This window comes from Cavia porcellus, unplaced genomic scaffold (genome assembly GCF_034190915.1).
Source record: "Cavia porcellus strain 051 isolate PalLab524CR breed Dunkin Hartley unplaced genomic scaffold, mCavPor4.1 scaffold_28, whole genome shotgun sequence".
Lineage (NCBI taxonomy): Eukaryota > Metazoa > Chordata > Mammalia > Rodentia > Caviidae > Cavia > Cavia porcellus.
Window position 1 is genome coordinate 11,208,619 of NW_026947511.1, and position 26,755 is coordinate 11,235,373.

At 32.8% G+C, this 26,755-nt stretch overlaps 1 protein-coding gene across 1 annotated transcript; it reads left to right on the top strand.

The window, feature by feature from the left end:
- Positions 1-359: 359 nt before the first annotated feature.
- On the top strand, positions 360-26,158 carry LOC101787804 (kinesin-like protein KIF20B). Its single transcript, XM_063239579.1, is given in 14 exon segments — positions 360-1,393; positions 1,717-1,823; positions 1,826-1,854; positions 3,067-3,186; positions 4,870-4,930; positions 10,434-10,492; positions 12,493-12,609; positions 15,318-15,494; positions 19,101-19,298; positions 19,989-20,039; positions 21,339-21,440; positions 21,784-21,934; positions 24,674-24,816; positions 25,936-26,158. Coding segments are annotated over 14 exon segments (2,427 nt in total). The 3' UTR covers positions 26,014-26,158.
- The last annotated feature ends 597 nt before the right edge of the window (positions 26,159-26,755 follow it).

The window sequence follows — 26,755 nt, forward strand, 5'->3', positions numbered from 1 at the left end:
GTTTTTCTTTAAAGTGTTTTTTCATTTCATCATGTGTCATAAGATCAGTTTTTGTAAACTCTTTATAGGTTCTGCACATGCATGAGTCTTAACATGTATTTCTATCCTTTCTGTATTAAAGAGAAAGAAAACAAAGTAGGACAGAACAAAACATATTCTTACAGACACATAAAACGAAAGATGTGTAAACCTCTGTACAGTAGTTCTACCATGATTACTATGATGTCCCTTGTTATCTTTGATAGAATTGGCTATATCATCAGATATATAATTGAATATATCCATGCATAACAGTATTAATAGGAACATAACTTTGTAGATAGTGTAAAACTACAAAAACAGGTAACCATCTAACCAGGATGGGTATCATAGTGAATTTAACTTTAAGTAGAGAAGTCCAACAAATGCAGGCAAATTATGACAGCATAAATGCTGAACTCAGTGTGCAGAAAAATGTAAATCAGGAACAGGAAGAAAAGATCATGAAATTGTCAGAGGAGATAGAAGTTGCTACAAAAAACATCACAAGCAATGTTTTACAAATAAAATTAATGCAGACAAAAATAAATGAACTGCGTTCACTTGATTCAGTTTCTCAGATCTCAAACATAGATTTACTCAAACTTAGAACTCAGTCAAAAGAGTCTCAGGAAAAGAATTTCCCTAACACACAGTTACACCTTGCAAGTGATAATTTTTTGGTGAATAAGCAGGTTAAAGAATGTCATATTCATGAACTCAGTGAGCCAAATTCTTTCCACTCTAGTATTGAGGCCATTTGGGAAGAATGTAAGGAAATTGTGAAGGCCTCCTCTAAAAAGAGTCAGCACATCCAGGAATTACAACAGCAAATTGAAAAATTACAGGCAGAAATAAAAGGTTATCAGGATGACAACATTGTACTAAAAGTAAAGCACAGCGAGATTGAGAATCAAGATAATCTCATCAAGAAAGAGATTGAGAATCAAGAAAATCTTATACAGCAGCTGAAAGAAGAACTGCAAGAGAAAAGTGTTAGTCTTAGTGTTCAAGTACAGCTTGTAGCTGAAGGAAAGAAAGCACTTTCAGAACTTACACAAGGTGTTATTTGTTATAAAGCAAAAATACAGGAACTTGAAACAATCCTAGAGACTCAGAAAGACGAATGTAGTAATGTAGCCAAGTTAGAGCAAGACATTTCAGCAAAAGAATCTGTCATCTTAAAGCTAGAAGAAAAGCTGAAGCAATTTCAAGCAAACCTTAAGGATTCTATCAAAAATACCGAAGATTTAAGTAAAAAAGAAGTTGTGTTGAAAGAAGAAATCACACAGTTAACAAATAATTTGCAGGATCTGACGCATTCACTTCAATTAAATTAAGAAGAAAAAGAAGCTAACAGACAAGAAATAGAAAAGTAAGCTCCATCTTACTTCAAACTTGTTAAAAATATGCATGACATTCATTTTTCTACATAGTTCTTAAACAATTAGATGGGTATAATTTGTTAAAATGTGCGTATGTGGAGTGAAGAACTTGAACTGTGGTAATACAAACTTTTAGAAAGCAACGTTACATGCAAATCTCTTAAAAAACAATCACCCGATGTCTTCTCTGAAGCATTCATTCCTAGTTTGTGCATTCAAAATTTGTAAAAAAAAATAACTTTGTAATGATTGCTATCAGTTCACAGAGAAGTTATTGCTGTACCACTAGAGAAAAGTGTTTTATGTTTTATAGATTGAAAGAAGAACTCTCTGCAAGCTCTGCTTTTGCCCAAAGTCTGAAAGCAGATCTTCAGAGAAAGGAAGATGATTGTGTTGAACTGAAAGAGAAACTGACTGATGCCAAAAGCAGATTGAGCAAGTACAGAAAGAGGTAGGTTATATGAAAAGTGTGCACCCGTCAGATGGGTAAGATCATTTCTCATATTTAGAAAATTTAGACAGTAATTTTAGGACTGCCTAGAGGATTTATCAATTTTATAATATTTCTTAAAATGCTGAGAACTGTTATTTCATAAAAGGAAATTTAGCCATCATAAGCAAACTGGCGAAGACCAACATTAAGAAAAACATGCGCTTTAAGTGAGATTAAAATCTTTCTCTTTCTTTTCTTGGTTTTATTTTGGTTGTTGTTCTTACTGGATATTGAATCCAGGGCCTTCACACTGAACTACATCCCCCAACCCTTTCTATTTTTATTTTGAGACAAGTCTCAAAATAAAATCCCAGGCTGGGACCCAACTTGAAATCTTTCAGTGTCAGTCTCTCAAATACCGTGATTATAGGTATGTGCCACCATGCTGTTTTTTGTTGTTAGTTTGTTGTCTTTTAAGTACTGCTGCTACATTCAAGTTCTTCAAAAAAAAATTAAAGATTAACTTCTGTTTGCAGGGAATTTTAAGACATTCTGCAATATGACTTAACTTTTTTTTTTTGAGACAAAATCTTGTTCGGGAGCTTAGGCTGGGTTTGAACTATGTAGCCCAGGCTGGCATTTGTCCTCTTGCAGTTCTCAGCCTTCAACTTTCTGAGTGCTGTGCTTATAGGTGTGTTCCACCACTCCTGATTAAGTTTTTATTGAATTTAATGACTCTGAATTTGAAATGTACAAAGAAAAATTTAGGGAGAGAGAAATCCTTCCCACTTTCTCCTCAGCCATCAAATGTCCCTCCTGGGCGTTAAATGTTATTTTCTTGCTCTATACTTCCCCCTCTCTCTTTTGCTCTATCATTTTTTGTTCTATAAAAAATGAAACTGTCTTATAAACTTTTTACTTAATAGTACATATGATTTAAGTTGTATCTATAATTTTTCTAATACTGTGCTAAAGGACATCTTTGAACAAGTGGCTCTGAATTTTTATTTTATATATATTTTTGTTTTGACATTTTTGAGACAAGAGCTCACTGTATGGTCAAGAAGGCTTTAAACTTACTACGTAGCTCAGAATGATCCCAAAATCATGGTGCTTCTCCTGCCTCAATTTCTGAAGTGCTGAGATTGCAGGATTGAGCCACCACATCTGGCTAGACTAAGAATTTTAAACAAAAAGCAGTATCAAAAAGTATTTTAATTTGCTTTGTAGGTATCTGTAATGCATGATGAAGAGAAATTACTGAGGACTAAAATAAATGAGCTAGAGAAAAAGAAAAGCCAGTGTTCTCAGGAAATAGATATGAAACAGAGAACTATTCAGCAGCTCAAGGTAACAGTTTTATTTTAGAAGATGGTTTAAATGCATTCTGTTATCGTATTTTATTGCCTAAATAAATACTAGTATTTAATAGCAAATTCTGCTTTTCTGTTTGTTTTTCTTCTGTGGTGTTACGGAATGAACTCGGGGCCTTGCCCGAAAATGCCATACCACCAAGGTACACTCCCAGGCCAGACCTTTCCTAAGATCAAAAACTAAATTACTTAAAATTAAGTAAGTTCATAGTAACTGGCTCCTAATAAATAGAATATGGAAAAGAAAAAATAATAACTATTGTGAGAAACCTACCAGATAACTACTTAAAGGAAGTATTCAAGAACTAATATATCCAACGTTAGTTATATTGATACTGTATGTACTATCTGATTTAATATGACCAAAGTACACATGCCTTTTGTGCTGTTCTTTCCCCAAATTTATAACTTCAGTCTATTCATGAGTAATCATCACACAAATACAACCTGAAGATGTTTTCTGCGATACTTGACTACTATAAAGTGTCTAGGTGATTAAAGATGGGTAGACTGAAGAACTGTCACAGATTTGAGGAGACTAAAGGAGAAATGAAGACTGTATGCAGTGTTATCTCGTGAGATCCCAAGACAAAAAAAGGACAACAGTGGCAAAACCGGTGCATTGTGCAGTCTGTAGTAGAATTAATAGTATTGTACTGAAAGTAATATTTTGATTTTTTATAAATGTATCAGGTAATATAACAGTAGGAGAAGCGGAGTTTCGGTTTAAAATAATTTGCTATCTTTGCAAATTTTGTACACATTAAAATTTTTTCAGAGTAAAATGTAAAATAAGTAAAAGAGGTACTCTAATAAATTCTTTAAAAATTGAAACTTGAAAAACAGCCCCCTTCCTACAAATAATCGTATTTTGATTTACATCAATTAAATGGGTAAGGAAGCAGGATTCCTTCCTTTGATTTTAAATGAAACAAATTAATGAACAATGAGATGTAAATACATGATTTTAATTCTTAAGGAAATACAATTGTAATAAAACCATCTGCATTTATGTAATACAGTGTCCCAGATTTCCAGGTTCTACAATGATTTATTCCAAAATCTATGAAGTTAGGAGATAGTGATAAGATTAAATGAGATTGAATTTAAAGTCTTAGCTGATAGGTTAAAATTAAAAGTATAGAATTTCCAGTCCATAATTTGTCTCATTTATTATGACTTTTGTTACTTTTTGAAACCTGTACTTTCTAGACAGACGGACGGAGGACTCTTTGTTTGTTTTTGTTTCTTCTATGTCAAATATCTTTTTGCACTTGTTTCTGTATTTTGTGTTATGCAAGAAGTCTTAACTAAAATTTAGTGAGAAAGTAAGATGGCGGTGATAAGTTAGATTAAAAGCATACACTTGTTTTTGGTTTGATTTTTCTTTTTTGGAGGGGAGGGTACTGGCAGTCAAACTCAGGTCCTCACGCTTACCAGGCAGGTGCTGTGCTGCTGAACTCTACCCAAGCTCACTTTGCTTGTTTTCTTACTATTATTTCACCCTGACTTTTTCTCCTGGTAAAAGAAATTCAGAAGCTTTAGACTGTTGGTCATCCTTGTATGAGATTGATTTCAAACTTAATAAACCCTCTTTTTAAGAGCGACTTTTATAAGTGCTTAACCTACATTTGAATTTAATTCATATTTTGTCTTGTAGGAGCAGTTAAGCAATCAGAAAGTGGAAGAAGCTATACAGCAATATGAGAGAGTATGTAAAGGTCAGGAACAACTTTGAATGTTTAGCACTAAAATTACTGCAAAAGAGGCAGCTGTGATAAGAACTAAAGAAAATATTCCTTTGAAGAATTGTTTTTATTTTTTATTTTTATTTTTTAATTTAAATTTTTATTATTATTATATGTTTGAGTACATAGTATCTACATTTATTATGGGGAGTTGCTATATGTATATAAAATATCTGAATGTATTTTATCCTTTGAAAATCCTACACTGAAGAGAGAGCAATGTAACATGTAATTTTATCGAAAGAAAAGATGCATAAATTCTGACAAGTAACTCAGCAGCTTTCAGTTTATTCTAAGAGGGCTAGAACTTCACTTAGTGGTAAAATCCTTGTGTACCATTTATAAGACCTTAGATTTGGTCCTTGACACCACAAAATAAATAAGTGAAATTTATTTTTGGGAAATAAAATGATCAGCAACATTCAGTCAGGGCAACATTGATTTGGTAATGGCCAAGATTTTATAAAGAAGTACATCAAAGTTCTGTGTATCACAAATGATGAGTAGATTTTTAGAAAGATAAAATTGTGTAAAGAATATACTTCAGATAAAATATCTTTAAAAGCTTGCCACTTTATTTTTAAAATTTTTGTTCTAGTAGTATATGTTTACATAACCGTTATATTAATTATAGGGAACTAGTACACATATTTAACACATCTAAATTCTCACCCTTCTGTCTACCTCCCTTTTATTTTTCTCAGCATCAAAATAAATGTTATAAGTCATTTATTTAGGTTACTGTAAGATTATTTATCATATACACAGATTAACAACCAGATTAGCAGGCCAAAACATGTAAGACAATTATACTAAATCAAGATATACTTTTAGATGAATTGTGTATTCTGGATAACAGTATGTTTTTTGTGAATTAAAAGCTTAGATGTTGAATTTTGCTTTTTTAAAGCAAATTTTATTGATCTCTTATTTGAAGTCTTATAAAATTACTGTTACATATATATATATATATATATTTTTTTTTTCTGTTCTTAAATTATACAGATTCCACTCTCATCCCTTCCCCCTTAGTTATGTGAGTGGCAGAGATAGGATGTACCCAGATCTGCATCACTCTTAAGTTTAGACATTCCTCTCTAATCCATGCTTCTTTACATGACTAAATAAGTAGTAACTAACCTATTACTTATTTAGATAACATCTGTGTTGGTGTGGAAATGTGCATGAATAACTTGGATGTGGAAATACATCTCTGGGTCATTTTTTATCTTTTCCTTTCCTTACTCTTTTAATGTCTTCTAGTTCTGTAATATTCTTAAGATTCTCCTTTACTTTGGCTTCTTTGTTAATACTGGCAAATATGGGTAGACTTTGGCAGTTCTCAAACAGTCCGTTGGGCCAAGATCGCCTATAATTTTTATCATGTTTTAAGTTTTCCTCTCCGGTAAATATTGGAAACTGTGGCAGGGCTCTCTGTGTTTAATCTGACTTCGCATCTTTTCTATGCTCTTAAACTTATTCCCTCAGTCACTTCAAACCTAAATACTTTCAAATCTATTAGCCGTTTGTAGTGTCTGCTTTGCTTTTTCGTGTTGTTCTGATGTCATGGACCTTTTTCTTTCCTTGACTTTCAAGTAGTATTTCTAGCTGCCCGGTACATGACTTTACACCTAAAGGTAGTACCTTGCTCCCCCTCCAGGGAAGCCCCCTTTTCCCAGCTGTTACAATCTGTGTTGTGCTCGTTTTCCTTTTAGTGAGCCTCAGCTGCTCTGGCACTTTTTCCAAATACATATCATGTTCTTTTACCTTTTAATCTTCTCCCTTAAGAGTTTTTGTGCTCGGGGCTGGGGATTTAGCTAAGCAGCGTAAGTGCCTGCCTTGCAAGTGTGCGGTCGTGAGTTCGATCCCTGGTACCGATAAAAAACGAAAAAGACAAAAAAAAAAAAAAAAAAAAGAGTTTGTGTGCTCTTATGATTTCTGTGGTGTATTAGGCATTATCCTACAACCAAAGAAAGAAAAGCAGCATCTTCAACTCTTAAAGCTTTCTCTGGCTACTAAATTTTACTAAATATTGAATAGATTTCATTTTGTTGTCTAATTACGTATTTTTAAAAATTGAGGTACACAGTACCATAAAATTTATTCTTTATAAAGTGTGTATACTCTTTAAAAGTTTAGTGGGTTTTAGTATACTCACAAGGTTGTACAACCATCACCACTATCTAATTCTGGGTGAGAACAGTTTTATTACTTGTAAAAGAAGCTTTGTACTCGTTCCATACTCCTTTGGTTTCTTTCTTCTAGCCTCTGAAAGCTGCAAACCTGCTCTGTGTCTCTGAGTATTTGTCTGCTGCAGTCATTTTATGTTAAGTGGATTCCTACACTATGTGGCCTTTTCTGTCTTCATTTAACGTGGTATTTACAGTTTTCATCCATATGTGTCTCATTTTTGTCACTGAGTAATGCTCCATTTGGGTTGTTCTCACTTTTTGGCTTTTATGAACATTTGTGTGTATTGTTTTTGAAAACATGTTTTCTAAACATGTTTTTGTCGCATTGGTATTATGCCTGAGAAGGGAACTGTTTTCTACAGTAGATGTACTTTTTTACATTTGTACCAGTAATAGATAAGGATTCCATTTTCTCTACATCATTATCATCAATTTCATTTAAAAAATATTACTTTCATTAGGCTGTTATGACAAAATGCTGTACACTGGGTGACTTTAAACAGGAATTTATTTTCTCACAGTTGCAGCAGTTAGAAGTGTAGATATTGACAGGACTATGTTTCCTCTGAAGATTTTAGAGAAGAATCTTTTGCCTTTTCTAACTTCTAGTAGTTGGTGGCAATTGTTAGTACTTTTGGCCTTATGGCAGCATAATTCCTATCTGTACCTCTGCCTTTGCTATCTTTTCTTTCTTAGTTACAGCCAGAATTTCCTATTTTTATAAGCAAAGCAGTGACTGGATATATGGCCTACCACATTTCAGTGTGAACTCATTCTTTCTTTCCTTTTCAACTCTTGAACTCATTCTTACTTTAATTACATTTTTAAGAAAGTGTTTCTAAATAGGATTATGTGCATAATGCATGAGCATTAATTTGGGGAGTCATTATTTAACACAGGATCCTAGTGAATATAAAGTGATATGTCATTATAGTTTTAATTTACATTTCTCTAATGGCGCTAATGCTATTAAGCACTTTTTCATATAACGCTGACTTTTCTTTGCAGTAATATGAGTTCCTGTTCTTTGCCTATCTTTAAAATTTGTTTATTTGTGTTTTTATTATGGAGTTATTTTTAATGTATTTTGAATATTAGAGCCATAACAGATTTGTGTTAATAGTAATAATTTAATTATAATGAAATTGTTAATTTTATCTGAAAAGATTCTGTATCACCCATCCATGTTTGCCATCATTCAAACATAGATAGGAATTATGCAGCCATAAGCCCAAAAGTATGGCATATATTATGGGATATATATATATATATATATATATATATACACACACACACACACACACATACCTCATATATGCCAAGTAGTTCTGACATTTTGGGATTTGTATTCTATTATAATTCATGAAAATATATTTAATTTTGGAAGAATATAAGCAAAATGAGAACCACATATTAATTTTAAGTGTTTCTCTCAAATATTTAAATCTAAATGTTAAAGAGAAAATGATTAAGACATCCGAGTGACCCTTGAGGAACAAGAACAAACTCAAAAGAACAAGATCAAGCACTTGAGGCTAAATTGAAGGAAGCAGAATGGTTGGCCACAGGTAAAACGAGTTTTCCTATATCTTATAGCCAGGCTTTATGGTACACACCCGTAATCCTCGCAGTCAGGAGGCCAAGGCACATCAGTGTGAATCTGATGACAGCCTGAGCTACACAGTGCTTCAAGGCCAGTATGGACTACATAGCAACGCCCTGTTTCAACATTCCCTTCCTTCCTCAAAAAAGATTGCTTTTATTATCTTAAAATATAGTTTTTCATTTCTCTGTCTCATTTTTTTTTGGTTTTAAAGATTTCCCTTCTAGAATTAATACAGAATTGATAATAATCCATAATGCTAGCCAGGCATGCTGGCACACAATTATAGTGCTTGCTTTTGGGAGGAGAGGCAAGAGTACCATCATGGGCTTGGGGCCACTTGGGGCTTGGGCTACGTAGTGAGTCCAAGGCCATCATAAACTACATAATGAGACTGTGTTTAAAAGAAAACCATAATTCTAAAGTCTTTGGTGTATTCTTTGAATGTCCTGTGACTTATCATTTTCCACTGTAATACAAATCTTTCTATTTGAAGTAAAATTATGTGCAATAAAGAAAAAAATACCATAATAATTCACAAATGTTAAGATTGAAATAATTTCCTGTTTTCAAACATTAAAAAATAGTTTTCATCTGAGTTTCACGTGTGTCAAATTTTTGACATTATCTTATATTTATCTCAATAAATACTCTTGTTCTATTACCTTCAGAATACTGTCAGAAGTTTTCTAGAGTATGTAGAAATATATTGCACTTAATTTATTAGTAATGAAATTGTAGCAGGTGCTTTATTACTGATCTATCCCACCAGTCTCAAAAAATATTAAGCATCAGGAAATTACTTGGGTCTTTTTTTGTGTATGTAGCCTTGCCAGGATATTACTCAGCCTAGTTGTCCTCATCCTTAAAATGCAGTTGATGATGACAATGCCATGCACACAGTTGCAAATAACTATGATTTTCAGATTGAGATGATTAGCATCAGCATACTTTGTAAATCCTGCAGCTACACTGGTGGATAAAAATGTGAATGATGATGAGCACACTCAGCCTTACACTTTTAGAACCACTTTCATGGACATTGAATAGCTTTTTTGTTTTTGAGAAGTCTGTAGTAACTTACATAATAAGGTATATAGTGAATTTATGCTTTGTACTCTGAACACAAGTCAATTCCTGAAAAGCTCCTGTGGTTCTTCTTCACTAAGAATTTGGTAAAAGCTCTTGAAGTACAGCTTTTGAATTACTCTCAGTTCCATTTTAATCTCTATTCTGGGCCTTGCTGGTTTTGCCCATATTTCATGTCAGCTGTATCTTTTCATGGTATAATTTTTGCATGTGTTTTTAAAATTAATTTTGTTTCTTCAAATCAGAATTGGAAAAATGGAAGAAAAAATACAAAAATCTGAAAACAAAAAATGATTGCAAATCAAATAAACAATTTGAGGGTGACACAGACATACTTCATAAAAAGCTCAGTAAGCTTCAAGATGAATTGCAGGTATGATGTTTATGTCTATCATATTTCCAGTGAAGGAATTCATATAAATTTATTTTTTCAGCGCACAATGAAATTAAATGTGAAAAAATTTTCATAACACAAACTAGTGCCAGTGAAATGGAGTGATAGGGGCCTTAGTTATATATTTGATGTAATTAAATTTTTAAATTACCATTTTTTTTATCTTTCTACCAATTTTTCTACTCCTTTCTAATGTAGCAAATATAGAGAAGGTGACCATCAAGAGAACTATTTTGATTGCTATTCATCTTTTCAAGGTTTGTTAAACTGAAATAGTCATATGTTTTGTATTTATGTATTTTGTCTTATTTAGCTTTAATATACTATATGTAGAAAATGACATGGGAAAATGTTTTTTGGTGACATTTATCAACAATGCTACTTATTATGAAAAATAATACATCCACTATATCCATTTGTGCATATTAAGTAGTGTTATTATATTTTGCTTTAGTCAAAGAAGACATAATCACATATCTTAGTGGTAAACTGTAAGGCTCTAGAATGAACTGGTGTATCTTACAGTGGTTTTAGGTCTTTTTAGAGTGTTAATTTTGTTTTTGATTTAATTAGTGTTTCCATGGAGTTTTGAAATTATAAAATAAAAGTGCCTGTAGGCCCAAAAGATCTATAGAAACTAGTGTGAAAATCACTCATCTACTATAAACATTGTCCAACTGTTCTCACGTTTTGTTTAATAAATGCCCTAGTACACAAGTTATTCTTTATTTAGCATCCTATATTCAGTACTTTTTAAAAAATCATGCAATTAGAAGTACCTGCCTCCCCACTATGTGGCATTTATTTAAGAAGATGAATGACAGTAGCTCTTCCAAAAATCTAAATTTTTTATTTTTTCCTAAATAAAGGAAAATCATTAAGTGGACTTATAGCAAAGTAAAGTTTATAAAGGAAAGTAAAACCAGCTAATGTTTGTTTTATAATCTGAAGTAAATGCTGATCTTATCATTACTTAGAAACACTTTTTCATAGTTTTAAAAGGTGAAGAGATGGATTGTATGATAACATTGAAAACAGGCTTATTGATCACTTAGGCATACAGTAATAACTTGTACCATTTATAGGAATGTGAACAGCAATATAAAGCTGATAGGAAGAAATGGTTAGAAGAAAAAATGATGCTTATCACTCAAGCAAAAGCTGAAAATCTGCGAAACAGAGATGAAAAAATACGCAGAAGATAGAGAGTGTTGTTTAAAGCAATAAAATGAAGTGGTCGGTAACAATTATTTTGTTGATGCATTTCAATTGTTTTGCTTTGATTTGTTACATTTATTCTTGAGATTTTTGTCAGTCTCTCTATAGTTGCTTTTTAAAAAAAAAAAAACAGAAGTTTTTAAATGGCAGATTTAGTAATAATTTCCTGCCCCAGTTCATCTCACTTCATTTTAAGGTTCTCTTACGGTCTTGTTTTAAGTTTTCTCAGTTTCTTTAATAAGTTGGGGAAATACCTAATTGCCTCGCAGACTCTAGGTGTCAAATCTTTTATTTTTTTGAATGCTATAAAGTTTTCCTTAAAGTATTTTAAAACTTGTTACATTTTGAGCTATAGATTCTGATGGTATGTGCTTATTATCTTGTAAGCCATTTTATCAGAGCTTTTTTAAAAAAAATCAATATATTGTTTCTAGAAGACTACATAGGTACAGGTAGAAATGATGTTCAGTTTTGCATTGACTAGCTGTAAGTCATATTGTATCTTAGCTTTTATCCTTTTTTGTCATTTGGCAATTTGGTACGCAGTGTTGCCAATAAGAAAAACAAAGTTAAAAGTTATCATTGAGCCACCAACAGGCATTAGCTTTAAATGGAACAGTAGTTCTTTATAATAGAGTAATAGTAGGTAGATAATATCATACTGTTGTCTTTCGATATTTTATGTTGAAATTTAACAGATAAGCTTTTCTATAAAAATGAGAATGTTAATTATCAATAAGTAAAGTATGGTTTTTTCCATTCGTTTTACCCTCTAACTTTAAAGCTTACCCAAATATTTAATATTGGACAAAGATGGTCAGTTCTGTGCACAGAGCCTTTTATGGACATAACTTGCCAGTTTACTTACTAAGCTCTAGTCTAGACCATGCCTGTAGTCTATTGCAGCAATGATGCTTTTTCCTTAACATACTGATTTTTTTCACCTATCAAATATTTCTAAATTCTTCAATCTGTGTAAACCAATATCACCTTATCTCTGAAAGTGTAAGATTTTGAGGAAAAGTCTCTTTCTTTGTAGGCCTTTTATGTTTTCCCTGAAATGAAGCAGAAGGAAGCAAGAGCAGTACATGGTGTCCCAGGGCCAAGAGATACAGCTAGAAAAGCACAGACGCGGCAGCAGCCTCAGCCCTTCATGGTGACTGCTGAGAAGGCTGCATGTCATTATGTGCTATCCGTAGCCTGGCAAAAGCTGTGTCTCAAGAGAATCCCTTGGTGGAAGTATCTGAGAGTACAGGAGTCTACCTGTGTGCTCTGCCCTGGTATTTCTTTTGGAAGTAAGCTTTCTTTGCGCTTAATTTAAAAAAAAAAAAAACAAAAAAAACATTAGTTTTTCAGTAGTTCTTTTTCGAACTCACGACCTCATTTGCCAAGCAGGCACTTACGCCATTGAGCTAAACCCCCAGCCCTAAAAAAATCCTTATTTTTAAATCATTTTATTTACAAAGAAGTTACAACTCTGGTAAAGAAAATTCATATATATATATATATATATATATATATATATATCACTCAACTTATCCTGATCTTACATAACATTATCATGATAATAACCAACATATTGATTAAATTTTAAACCTTTCTGAAAAAAATTCATCACTTTTCTCACTACTCTCTTTTTTGGAGTCCAAGAACTAATCCAGTCTACTGCATTTCATTGGTTGTCATGTTTCTTTAGAGTATTGACTCTAGATTTTTTTCATGTGCCAAATCCTTTGAGACTAATGCTATACCTCTGACATGGTAATATGTTTGTTCTTATGTGTCAACTTCTTGTGACTGTTGTTGCCTATAGGAATGTGTTAATTAGCTTTCCTTTATTGTAACAAGTGGTAATAAGTGGTAATCAGTTTATAAAGAGAATAGGTTTATTTTCGTTCACAGTTTCAGAGGTTTCAAACCAAATCACTGGCCTATTGCTTTGGGCCTGTGGTAGATAGCACATCCCAGTGAGACCACAGGGCAGAACAAAAGCTTTTACCTCACTGAAGGTTAGCAAAAGAAAGAGCAAAATATCATGGTCCCTCAGGGGCTGGGGGCTTAGCTCAGCTGCTTAAGTGCCTGCTTGGCAACCGTGAGGTTGTGAGTTCAATCCCCAGCACCATAAAAAGAACAAAATATCATGGTTCCACAGTTGCCTTTGAAGGCATCTCCCCGTGACCTAAAACCTTGCACTAGTCTTACATCTCAAAGGTTCTACCATCTCCCAACACCACCAAGCTGAGAACAAAACCCTCAACATACAGGCCTTTGGGGACATTTCTAGACCTACACTGTAGGAAGGAAGTATTGAGTTGAATAGAATTCTGATGCTGTAGGAGTTGCTTTTGGCTTTCTGTCCCACAGTCCATTGAATCATTCTGACCGTTGTTGTAAGAGGTAAGAAGTAAAAAACTTTGGCTGTCATAGTTGTACCCATTCTAAAGCAGGTAGGGAGCCAGTTCTTTCCTAGTCATTTGCTCCTCTGGAAGCAGTGCCAGCAAGCATACCCGTTTGAATTCATATTGATTCTCTCTTTCTCTTTCTCCCTCTCTCCTTCTCTTCTTTCCTCCCTCTTACCTAGGCTGGACTTGAACCTCAGAGCTCAAACAGTGCTAGTTCAGCTTCTCAGGGGACCTGGAATTACAGGCATACCCCTGGACCTACCTTACTTTAAGTTTCAAGTCCTAGAGAAAGCTGGCTTATTTTATTTTCCTGTTTCTTTGTTATATTCCAGAGTCCTCTCTTCCTCTTTCCTGATGAGAATAATTATTTTGTCTTTTATCTTTTGCAGTTTTTTTTTTTTTATTTTTTAGGTAGGGTCTCTGTATGTAGTGCAGGTTGGCCTTAATCTCATGGTGATCCTCCTGCCTCAGGCTCCCAAGTGAGTGCTGGTACTATAGGCATATGCATCTGTCTTTTAATATTCTAGTTTTGTCCTTTTTTGAATTTGGTATAAATAGCAATCATTTGTTTGTGTCTGACTTCTTTGATTATTATGTTTTTGTGAGTAATTCATGTTACTAACATTGCTAAATGTTTCAGTTTATGAATATACCTCCATTCATTCATTGTAATATTTCAGACATTTAGGCTTTCTGTGTTTTGATAATAGCAAATTCACCATAAACATTTTTTATTTTTTTATTGGTGCACATGTGCATAAATTTATGTTGCATATATATCTGAATTTCCTTGATGATAATGTATGTGTTACCTCAGCTTGTGTTGATGTGAATTAGCAGTCGACTTCATCATACTTATTGAAGAGACTATTTCTCTCTCACTGCTGTGTCACTTTTGTCTTATTTGTTCATTGTTACTTTTTGTGGTGTATATTAGTTTTGGGATTAATTTTTTAAATTTGATTATTCCATTCTTTCAGTACCATCTGTTAAAATGATTATATTGTCTTTATAGAATGTCTTTATAGAATGTCATTGTAGAACATTAATCGACCATACATTTGTGGAGTGTCTTCTGTTTTATTAATTTTTCTATCTTTATGTCTTAGTCACACTGTCTTGATTGTTATACAGTAATAGCTGATTGCATTAATTTTGTTGTTCATTTTCACTATTTTAGATACTTGCATTTCTATGTATCTTTTTGAATTAGCTCTTTTGTACCTATGCACATGCACATGCACCTGAGTTTTGATGGTAATTGCATTGATGCCAGGTTTATTTGGGGAGAATGTTGAATCTTTTCATCTTTGAACACAGATTATATGTTCATTTATTTAGGAATCTTCAATTTTTTAACATTGTTTTGTAATTTTTCAAAATTTTATACTTATCTTCTTTAATTTACTAATGAGTATTTTATGATTTTGAACTCATGATAGATGTTTTCTCTATTGGTTAGGAAATACTGACAGCACAGCTGGCAGAGAAGAACAGTGACCTTCAGAAGTGGAGAGAAGAGCGAGACCAGCTGGTTGCTGCTTTAGAAATACAGCTGAAAGCACTGATCTCCAGTAACAGAGAGAAAGATAATGAAATTGAACAGTTACGAAACAGCACATCAGAGGCTTCTGAAAAAGTAAGAATTTTATACTTTTTTATGCCATTTTATCGAACATAGGATTTTTCAAAATTAATTGTCTTTCAATTTAGTTAACTCAGTAGACCAGAGAGGAATCACAGTGTGCAAAATTAAAATATTTCTCATGAATTTTAAGCTTTCAGAATTTGCTTCAAAATAACTCTTCTGTCTTTTATTTATCATTATCATTTATTTGTCATTATTTCTTAATAGCTGAGGCATAGCACTTTCTGTAATATTTGATCAGACCTCCTAGGTTAGTGGTAGCAAACCTACGGCATGCATGCCATAGCCAGCTGTTTGTTATCCCTGAAAGCTCTATAATGTTTGCCATCATTGCCCTAAGTAGAGCAGTTAGCAAATCAACAACGGATGATTTTGTCTCTAATCTGCCTTTAAATTATAGAAATGTGATTTAAAATGAACGCTGAGTAGTACTTTAATATTTGGATCCACCCTTAAAGGTACAAATTACTTTGCAAGTAAACGTAGTGAGCGGGAGCATCATGAGTTGCTCAAGCAGTTACTTTTTAAATAGTACTTCTGAATGAAGAGAGGATTGACTTTCACAAAGAGTTGTGTCCCAGTGAACTGAATCAGGGTATATCTGAAGTTGATCTTTATGGTATGAATGGTCAGCACATAATGATCCATTGCTCTAGGAACTTGAATAACAAGAGAAGAATGTGTATATATGTGTGCATGAGGTATGCATGTAAGGTATTAAAAGACTGAAGAGTCTGAAAAGGCCGAGGGTATAGCTCAACAGCACAAGCGACTACCTGGCAAGTGTGAGGTCGTAAGTTTGATACTCAGTACCAAAACAAACAAACAAACTAACAAACAAACTTTATAAAAAGTAAAACAATATTGATTGGTCTGAGCCAAAGTAAAAAAAAACAAAACGAAACTAGTTATCAACTATTGTCACTATGATTTGGGACTTTTGAGGAAAATTATAACATTTTCGAATTACCCTAACTAAATGACTACATTCTCGGGCAATGTCTAGTTTTTAAAAATTGTATTATGGAAGGCAGTTGAGGATTTAAAGTTCCAGTTCAGTCCAGACGTGGCCATGTCTCTTTTTCTTTCATCTGGGAAGTAGGCATAATGATTTTTGTTAAACCGAATTTGAGAGTTACAAGGAAAAGAAAATGAGAGGTTGTATGTAAACACTTTGGATCCTGAAAGTGGTGCTCTCCTCACTGTGTTAGACTAGAATCAGAAGAAATGAGGAGTTGGCCGGGTTTTCCTGAGTCTCTGAGGACGAAACAGAGGTGGAGGGAGGCATAGGTAGGCACTCAGTAAGTCTAATTATTTCTACTATTTGGTTTTTGTAGATCTTATTTTCATATTCTTTATGTGAGGTGTTTTAATTATTTTCAGATTAAAATGATTTATTTAATATTTTCTTATTTTAGGAAAAACAAAACAAAGTCACGAAGCCTAGACATACTAGTTCAAAAGATTCTGCCGGGATTGAAAGTGAACCTCAATCAACAAGGTTTGAAATTTCCAGGAATGAGTGGAGGTGAATATTTAGTAATATATTTCACATTTGCTCCCTTTATGCACTATTACTCATTCAGTAGTGCTTGCAAGTTTACCAGTAGTTGTAGGTATCTTGCTATGTAATAACTAACCAAATATACTTTTGGCTGTGTGAAGGAAAACTCGAACTTTTGGACTAGTAGAAATATTTTGGACAATTCGATATCCCATGTGATGTTAATCTCTTCTTAAAAACAATAGATCTGTTAATATAAACAAATTTGATGGTCAGAAATAGTAAAGCTTATGATAATTTGCTCTTTAAGAAATTTCCTTAGTAAGCATTGTGTTAAAAAGTATGCTTTGGGGAATTGTATCTGTATAATAATTTTGTCACTGACTTTTCATGTCTCATTGAATTTCCTTAATGTGCATTAGATCTAGGTTTCTGCAAATAACTTTGACTAATATAGGTGTTTTAGATTGGATATGAAACAGATAAAAATTTTATGTCACTTAAAATTTTTGGAGATAAAATTACATTTTAAATTTATTTTTTTAAATGTATATATTGGGAGCAGTCAGTTTGGGAATTTTTCTAAGCACTAGCACTAAGTATAGAAACAAATGGTATGTGATTGTTTTCCTCCAGAAGTAAGGAATCTAGTATGACATACAAATTATTAATTTGTTTGACCTTACCTTGTGTGTTATAATAGAAGCTAGAATTAAGTGCCCCAAAGAACACTGGGGCTGTGGATTAGAGAAGTGAGGATCATACTAGAAATTTGTTGAAGGGGAGGGGAAAGGCATTGGGGAAAATAACATGAGCCATTCCTTTTATTTTTGGCCTTTTCTTGATGCTGCTCAGTAGAATTTCACATAGTATTGATTTTAGGGATTAAAAAATAAAGTTTTTAGTGAGTTTAAAGTTGATCAGTAAACAAGGTTTAACTCTTGATTACATAGGTAATCACATATAATAAGTCAATTCTTTCTCCGTAAATTTATACCTTGATTTTTTTTTTTTTTTATACCAGGGAGCGAACTCATGACCTTGCACTTTCCAGGCAGATGCTTATGCTACTGAGCTAAATCTCCGACCCTCCATAAATTCATATATGATGTCTCCAAACATAGGTCCAATTTCTTATTAATTCTAGCAATTACTGTATATTTCATTTTGAGGTAAATTCTGTAGTTATTATCTTTTATATGCGTTTTCATGCTTTCGTGAAATTAACATGTTCAACTAGGCTGAAAGTCCAAAGTGATTTACTTGCATAGCTGGTGTAGGTGATTCTTGGGCTTCTGTTGAATTTACACACAGCCTGTGTCTGTGGCCTTGGGTTCTCACAGCGTCTTAGCGGGGTTCTGCAAATAGATTTTAAGGAGGAAAATATTTTGAACGTTAGTATTCAGGAAGATAGGATGGGAGACAATGCTTTTTATTAGTGAGCCTTAGAGAAACAGGATGTTACTACTGCATCTTAATTGATCATGAAAGTCATTAAACCCAGCCTAGATTCAAGCAGAGGGAAGTGACACTTTTTGCTCAGAAAAAGAATGGCAAGGAATTTATGACCAGCTTTAAATCTACCACAATTGGAGGGCTTGTTAAAAAACCCAGACTCTAGATTTTTTTTGTCTTTTTCCTTTTTATCAGTACCAGGGATTGAACTCAGGACTGCCTGCTTGCAAGGCAGGCGCTTATGCTGCTGAGCTAAATCCCCAGCCCCCCAGACTCTAGATTTTTGACAAAGTAAGTTCATATAAGGTCTAATAATCTTTTAAACAAATTCTGTAGGTAATCTTGTCAAATAAGCTGAGGAAATGTTAATCTCTGTTTCCTCTAATTTTTTTGTCAGTGCAAAAGATTGAACCCAAGACCTGATATGCTGTGCACACACTCCACTTCTCAGCTATGACCCCATTTTACATGCCTTGTACAAACCTGGACATTCCTAGACGTTAACCTGTGCTTGCTATCCTTGCTGTGGTTTGTCACACTTTTCATCGTTCCAATTTGTTGTCTGTAGTAGGCATTTGAGATAATTAATTTGTGGCTTATAAATTCATATTCTATAATTTTTTTAAATTTTGTTGTAGAATGGATCAGTGGTTCTTGATTCTTGTGAAGTGTCAACAGAAAATGAACTAAGTACTCGATTTCTGAAACCTGAGTTGGAGATTCAGTTTACACCTTTACAGCCAAAGAAAATGTCAGTGAAACATCCTGGTTGTACCACATCAGTGACAGTTAAGATTTCTAAGGCCTGGAAGAGGAAGAGGAGTGAAATGGAGGAGGTAAATTCTTAGCTAATGAATAAGATTGAAAAGCAAATCTTACTACTGTTAAGATCAGTTATAGGATATAGTTAGGCACTGATACACTGTTTTGCTCTTAAGGAGATTAAAGTCATTATTGAAGGCATGTTTTATATCTTTTAAAAGTAATCCTGTTGCTTAAAAGTCCTCAGGCAAAAAGCCATGGATATTAAAATAATACATTAATACACAGCTTATCTGTTACTTCATTTAAATTGGTCAATTATAGTGAATTTTACTTGAGAACTGTTTCTGTATATATTTTCATTTTCTCTCCAATGGAAGATGAAAAAGATTGATAAAAAAATTAAAATGTTCAGTGTAAAGTTTTTGTTATATAATTAAACTATTAGATGTCTATGACCATACCAAGTTTTGGAAGACAGAATCTTTTTCCATTAACCAGATTTAAAATTTGAGCTTCAAAATAGTGATACGCTAAAACCAATTTACCAACTCTTTTTGTAGTCCGTTGATGGTAGGAATGCCAGACCTTTCATCTATCTTAATTATGGAGATCTGCTGAGTCACGTGTACTTTCTGTGAGCTGTTGCTGTACATGTGGTAAATAAATAATTGTATTTTTAAAGTAAGGTTTTGAAATTATAATTTTTTAGCAACATAACTTTCTCTAACTTTCTTTTATTTCTTTAAAAGTAGTGTATTTTTTGGGCTGGGGATTCAGCTCAGCAGCATAAGCACCTACCTGGCAAGCGAGAGGTGAGTTCGATCCCTAGTACCAAAAAAAAAAAAAAAAAAAAATATATATATATATATATATATATATATATATATATAAAATTAAAAATAAAAAAGTAGTGTATAACTATACCTGAGGGTCTCTGTAAAGTATTAAGTTTGCTGGTGAATATGATTGTAGCTATCAACACAGTTACAGATTATTTTGTAGTGTTTTATTAGCTGTTTTTGTTTTAGTTATTTATGTTTATTACAGTTTAAATGCCATTAAAACACTAATTTCATTGTCATCTATGTTAAGTTGTTAAGTTGACTTTTTCTCTGTCTACTTTTTTCTAAGAGAAAAGGAAAAATTAAGTATAAAACTTGAGTATTAAAATAGAAATATTTTGTAAAATTTGATATTGGTTTGTATCTTTACATGTAGCTCAGAACAGTTTTACAGATTGTTACAGATAAATCCTATGGAAAGTTAAATTTTTAAACTGATTTTGTTAATATCCTTCACTGCTATAATATATTGACTAAAAATTATTTACATAGTCCTACATTTTAACCTAGCAAATTCACATAAATACAATGAATGCTTCAAGTACAATGCGTGAGCCTTTTAGTCTTTCTTTATCTGTCTCTCATGGTTACTGTTTCTCCCCTTTCATGGGTCTGCTTTGTAACTTGGATTCTGGCTTTTCAGTCATGATTTCTCACCCCCGACCCCATTCTTGTAGTTTTTGGTACAACTTGGATTCACATCAATTAAGTTTACAGAACATACATGCAAAAAAACCTCATTCTGTGTGAGATTGTATGAGAAAAGGAAGATGCCATGTTTACTTAGTAAAGAAGAAAGATAAATAATTTTCATATTTTTCCTTTTTGAAGTTTTGTTTTTGATGCTGTCTGATTTCAGTGAGAGGTCTTGTATAATTTAAGAATTAGAAAAAGGCTGTGCTTTATTATAAAAATGAGATTAAAATAAAATATGTCACTCTTTTAGGTGTTTCATTTAGCTTATGTACTTTATTTTTTTGTATGTAAAAATTCATACCTGCAGTCAAGATTGACAGGCTTACCATGGTTGATATTTTGTGCAGGATATTTCGTTTTTGTGGGCTGTCCTGAAAATTGTAGTGGTGTTTAGAAATATTTTGATTCTACTCACTAGTTGCAGACAACATTCATCCTCGCAAAGACAACCGAAAATGTCTTCAGACATTGACAGGATCATGGTTATAAATGATACATAGCATTTTACAAATATTTCTTTTTTCTTTTTGAGAAATCCAAAAATTGACTAGTACTGAAATTCATTATTTTTAGGACTTGACAAAATATGAAAATAAGAAGAATGCTACACCCAGAGCAAATTTTAAATTCCCTATTTCAGAGATGACACATTCTTCTGTCAAAAAAGAACAAAAGGTTTGTCTTTTAATTTTTCTAAAATTGACCATGTCCATAATTTACATTTATAAAGTAGAAGCTGAAAATTAAATGTCAGATCCAATTAGCTATTATCCACAAATCCAGCTGTGTCTGACTATAACTTCCATTTCATATCCATCTAATTCAGCTTAGATATAACCTTTAACATTTGGCCATTAGGAGTCACTTGTATTTACTTCTGGCTTAACTCTTATGGATAGACTTAATATTTTATCCCTCTTTGCATATAATTAGTCCTGTCTCTGTAATTTTACCATAGTCAGAACTATTTTATTCTAATACTTTTTATGAGTAGTAACAAAAGATGTTTTTTTACTAGGTTTCTGCACATTCATCATCTAAGAAAACATACTCTTTACCGAGTCAGGCACCCACAACAAGTGTAAACTTGGTCACTAAGAGAAAAGAAGGGACATTACAGAAATTTGGAGACTTTTTACAACGTTCTCCAACAATTCTTCAGTCAAAAGGTTTGTAGAAAATTAATTAACAGGACTTTTCTGTTAGTAGGGTCCTTTCTAATACCTGCTTGATATATAGACTCAAATGTTTAGTTCAAGTATTCTGTGATAAACAAGCATTGTCCTACATTAGTTACTCTGGGAAGGAACAGATGAAAAGAGTATGTGCCTAGTGTTGACTTTGTATTAGAGGATAGAAGTTTATATTTGAGTGATTGATCTGGATAAAACAGCCTGCTTAATATGATAGATGTGTAGGCAAAGTGCTATAATAATATTGCAGTGGACAAAACCATTCTGATTAGAGGATTTTGTGAAAATTGTATGGAAGAAATGTGATTTATAATTCAGTATTATTGATTACTAATCACTGTTAGTATTATGGTGTTTGTTGTAGTATTTGTATGTTATGTATTATGCATACCTTACCTGCTCATCTATAATACGTCAAAACATGTATTTCTGTGTCTGTTGAATTTGCAAATATATATGCGTCATGCTTTTTCTTTATAATATAATATTGAAATATATCTGTTTATATATTAAGATATGTGATATTCACATACATACACCTACGCACACAACTACCAGAGGAAATGATTTTAACACAGTTAGACTCACAGAAAAAATGCATAGTATTTTTATGCAATTCCAGGTAGCAATATGACTGGCATGTAGAATATGGAAGGACAATTTAGGAAGAGTGAGTAGAGGAATGGGTTTGTAGGAGTTCATGAATGGCAAAAAGATGATGAATTGGAGGCCAAAAGTGCGGAGACTGAGGACTAGAAGCAAGGGACAGTGGAACTGAATCATAGGCTGTACGATTATTTTCTGTGCAAACTTGTTGCAGGACTATCCACATTTTCTTGGTTTGGTACCCTTAATGTCTCAGTAATTATTGTCATTGTGCCCCTCCTTGTATCCCAAAAACTCCCCTAAATAGCCTTGTCCAGAAGAGCTTAAAGGGCCCACTAAAAATTCAGCCTCTAAAAATGTAGGCAGCAAAAATAAACCATCATTAAAAAGAAAGTAATATGGTATAATTTTGAAACCTTGAGTTACCTTGAACTATCAGGGATACTGTTTCCCTTGAGGACTGAATACATCCTGAGTTGTTCCTGTAAGTTTGCTGTAGGATTTGAACTTCAGACCTGTGAAATACCTGTTTTTAAAAGTATAGTTTGTATAAACTTGGAAATAATCCAAAAAGACAAATAGCCAACTGTTAAATGGTTATATTTGCAAAAAGAGAACTTATTTTAGAAGATTATGTATTCAGATTATATTGCTTTTCCTATATTAAATATTTTCAACAAAAGGACTATTCCTATAAGGTAATGACTTCCTTACTTGATGGCTCAGTTCCTTGACAGCTTCCTCATTAATACACTTGGCATGGATTTTAGATTTTAAATTTATTTCTAGGAATATAAGACATTCTGTTTTGGATTCTGTCTATAGTGCCTGTCTGTTGTGGTTGGTCACTTGGAAATGAATGGGGGAAAAAAAAAAAATTCCCCTGGCTGTCCTCAGAGCTGCTCCCTTATCTTTCAGCTTCCTTCTTTCATCAAGCTATCGCTAATCCTCCTCACTAGCTTCACTTAATCTTTGCTATTCAGTCCTGTTTTACTTTCTCTGTCTTAGCACTTATTTAGAGTGGAATTCTTTGTTACTCTCTTTCCCTCTAGAAGATAAGCTCCATAGAGACAAAATGTCTGTCTAGTTTTCCTCACCTTTTAGTACATTGGCCTTCATGTGATAGTTAAGAGTTTAGCTTCAGGCCAAGTTAAGTGTGGCTTTTTTGTAAAGAATAATTATAGGCAATCACAGAGACTTACGTGATAGACCTCATACAAAAAATTTATCTCTCAGTATTAGAGCTGGTGTAAAACCAAGGCACGATAGTCTCTGAAAGGAGTTATACTTGAGGACTCAGTCTCCGTGCTGTCTGCATTTGTAGCCTGGGTACCTCCTTTCAGAGCCTCTTTTTGGCTTTAGCAGAGGTCTTCTCCAGCTAACTCTGCCAAAACTTTGTTTTGAAGAAGTAGATAGTCCTTGGCATTTTCTGCATTGTGATTTAGTACTTTTCTACTCCTAACCCTTTGTCTCCTGTCCCTTTTATTCTGCCCCAACCATCAGTCCTGAAGTCCGTGAAACTCAAAAGCCTTTTATCTGGGACTATCTGGGCAATAAGACACTTTACTTCTGTGCTGATCTACCTGATCATAAGAGTATGCATCCATGCCTTAGGGTAATTCAGAAGAGGGTGGGTAGGAGTCGTTGCTGTCTTGGCTATGTGTCTTCTGTTGGTGTGTCGGGGTGTGAAGCATAAGTTAGCAGTTTGCAATTCTTTGTGTACATCCTTATACATGGGTTTCGAACTAACCCCACCACCTTATTTTTAAGACATACATTCTGCTATACATGTTTCTGGCTTTTTTATTAACATAACATAAAATTTTTCCAAGTCATTAAAGATACCGAAATTTTACTAGTTGTTTTATAACCTTCTGGTTGTACTGTAAACCTTTGCACTTTGTTGAACATTATTCAGAGAATAGTTTGTGTTTTTTACTTTATTCTTGCTGATAATCATTATTTCATGTGTTATTTAAGCATTTAATCTTTGTATGAGTTATCTATATGTCCTTTGTTGCCTTTTGTTTTAAATTTCTATATGTTCTTTTATGGCCCTTTGTAATTAAAAAATTACCTTAGCGAGTAATTAATATTTTTATTTCTTAGCAAAAAAGATAATTGAAACAATGAGCTCTTCAAAGCATTCAAATTCAGAAGCAAATAAGGAAAATGTATCTCAACCAAAAAGAGCGAAACGGAAATTATACACAAATGAAATTTCGTCTCCTATTGATATATCTGGCCAAGTGGTAAGCTAGAATTTCACTTTTCATTAATGTAAAACTACATATGTTCTTCTTAATTCTGAAGTATTGTTAACAATTTAAATTTTACATGATTTGAATTTCTGTTCTTTGGACCAGATCTTGTAAAACACATGCTTAAATGTTATTATATTTTTGGTCTTAGAGATGTTAACCTGATAGTAATTAAATAGAAATAATCATATTAATATATATGTGTCATACATTTATATTTGAACTTCATTAGAGGAATGTGTTTCCATCAATAGAATTATCAGAATTTTAGTAATTTATTTGCCTCTAACATCTATTCTTTCTTGTACAAATCTGGGTAGAAATATACATAGTAAAAATATCAAATTAACATTTAGCCATTTCCTGTCACCTTTCCTCTAAAAACCGGTCACTTTGACTCTTATGACTGATTCTCCTCACTCAGAACAGTCGGTGCTATTACAGGGAAGGTTCTAATTTTCTATCATGCTAACATTAGCTTAGTAGATGACAGTAAAGTAAAAAAGTAGTTAAAGTGAAAAAATTTCATTAAGTGGCCAAGAAAAATTAAACAACTTTTTTTTTGTAACAGCTATCAGATAGGAAGTTGGTACTTGAGGGCAAGTAGTAAAGAAGTGGGATTAATTAGGACGTACTGTTAGTGCTGTTGTATTGGTCACTTGTTTTGTTTGTTTGTTTGTTTTTACCATTTTATGATGAGTATGGAATTTCTTCCCTTGGCTGCAGGTTTTTTCTTTTCTTAGTATATAACTACTTCCTAAGTTGTATGCTTATTGCTGTAAAAGATTTTTTCCTAACGTTAATTTGAGGCGTTTTTTGAATCTAATATTTTAATAGTTATTTTCAGCTTATTTGTGTACTTAATTTAATACAGAGAGTAAGTTAATTCTAAAATGAAGTAGAATTGATTGAATCTTCTACAAAAGCTGTTTTCTTTTGCATATATTTTTATAGAGGATGAAATACCTATAGTTTAAGAGGACAAAAAGAGTAATGTACCTATTATGTCAATGACTAATGACATGAACATACATTATCACTCATTATAAACAAACTTATATTTTGATTTTTCTTGTAATTTTTGAAAAACTATGATATTGTTAATTTCAGATTTTAGTGGACCATGAAGTAAAGGAAAGTGATCACCAGATTCTCAAGCGACGGCTTCGAACACGAATAGCCAAATAAATGACCTTTGGAGAATGTAAATTTTATATTCATAATCATTGTGACTTGCATCTTGTCTTTTTAAAGATAACTGTATATGTTATGATACATTATATCCTGTACAGAGATTGCTGTTTTATACACAGTATAATTTTGATTCAATAAATAAGTCAACAATAAATTTCCTTGTGTACATTTTAAATTTGGACTATTTTGTGTAACAGGTTTTTTTTCAATCTGTATAATTCTCTTAACTGATTCATTAGATCAATGGAGATCCTAGGAGATCCTCTTGTTTTCTCTGTACATAATGACATAGGTCAAGATTGGAGATGCCTGGCCTTTTACTTTATTATTATAATGATGACCCTGAAGAGGTAAGAAAAATTATTCTTTATACTTTCTTTAGGAGAAAATCACATTATCACATTTAAGGGAATTTTCCACAAAATGGTTATATTAAAGCAACCACTTTGTGCCAGGTATAGTATCACATGCCTGTAATTCCAGCATTCTAGAGGCTGAGACAGGAGAATTTACATGTGTTTAAGGCCAATCTGGACTACATAATGAGTTCAAGTTCAGCCTGAGTTGCATAGACCTTATCTCAAGAAACAAAAGAAACCATAACTACTTTAAGCATTAAAATGTTTTCTTACGTAGAAAAATATTGTGGATATTTATTCACAGATTCCATTATTAAATTTGTTTATTTGTTGAAATTTACTTTTAACCTCAAAATTGGTATTCATAGCACTCTTAT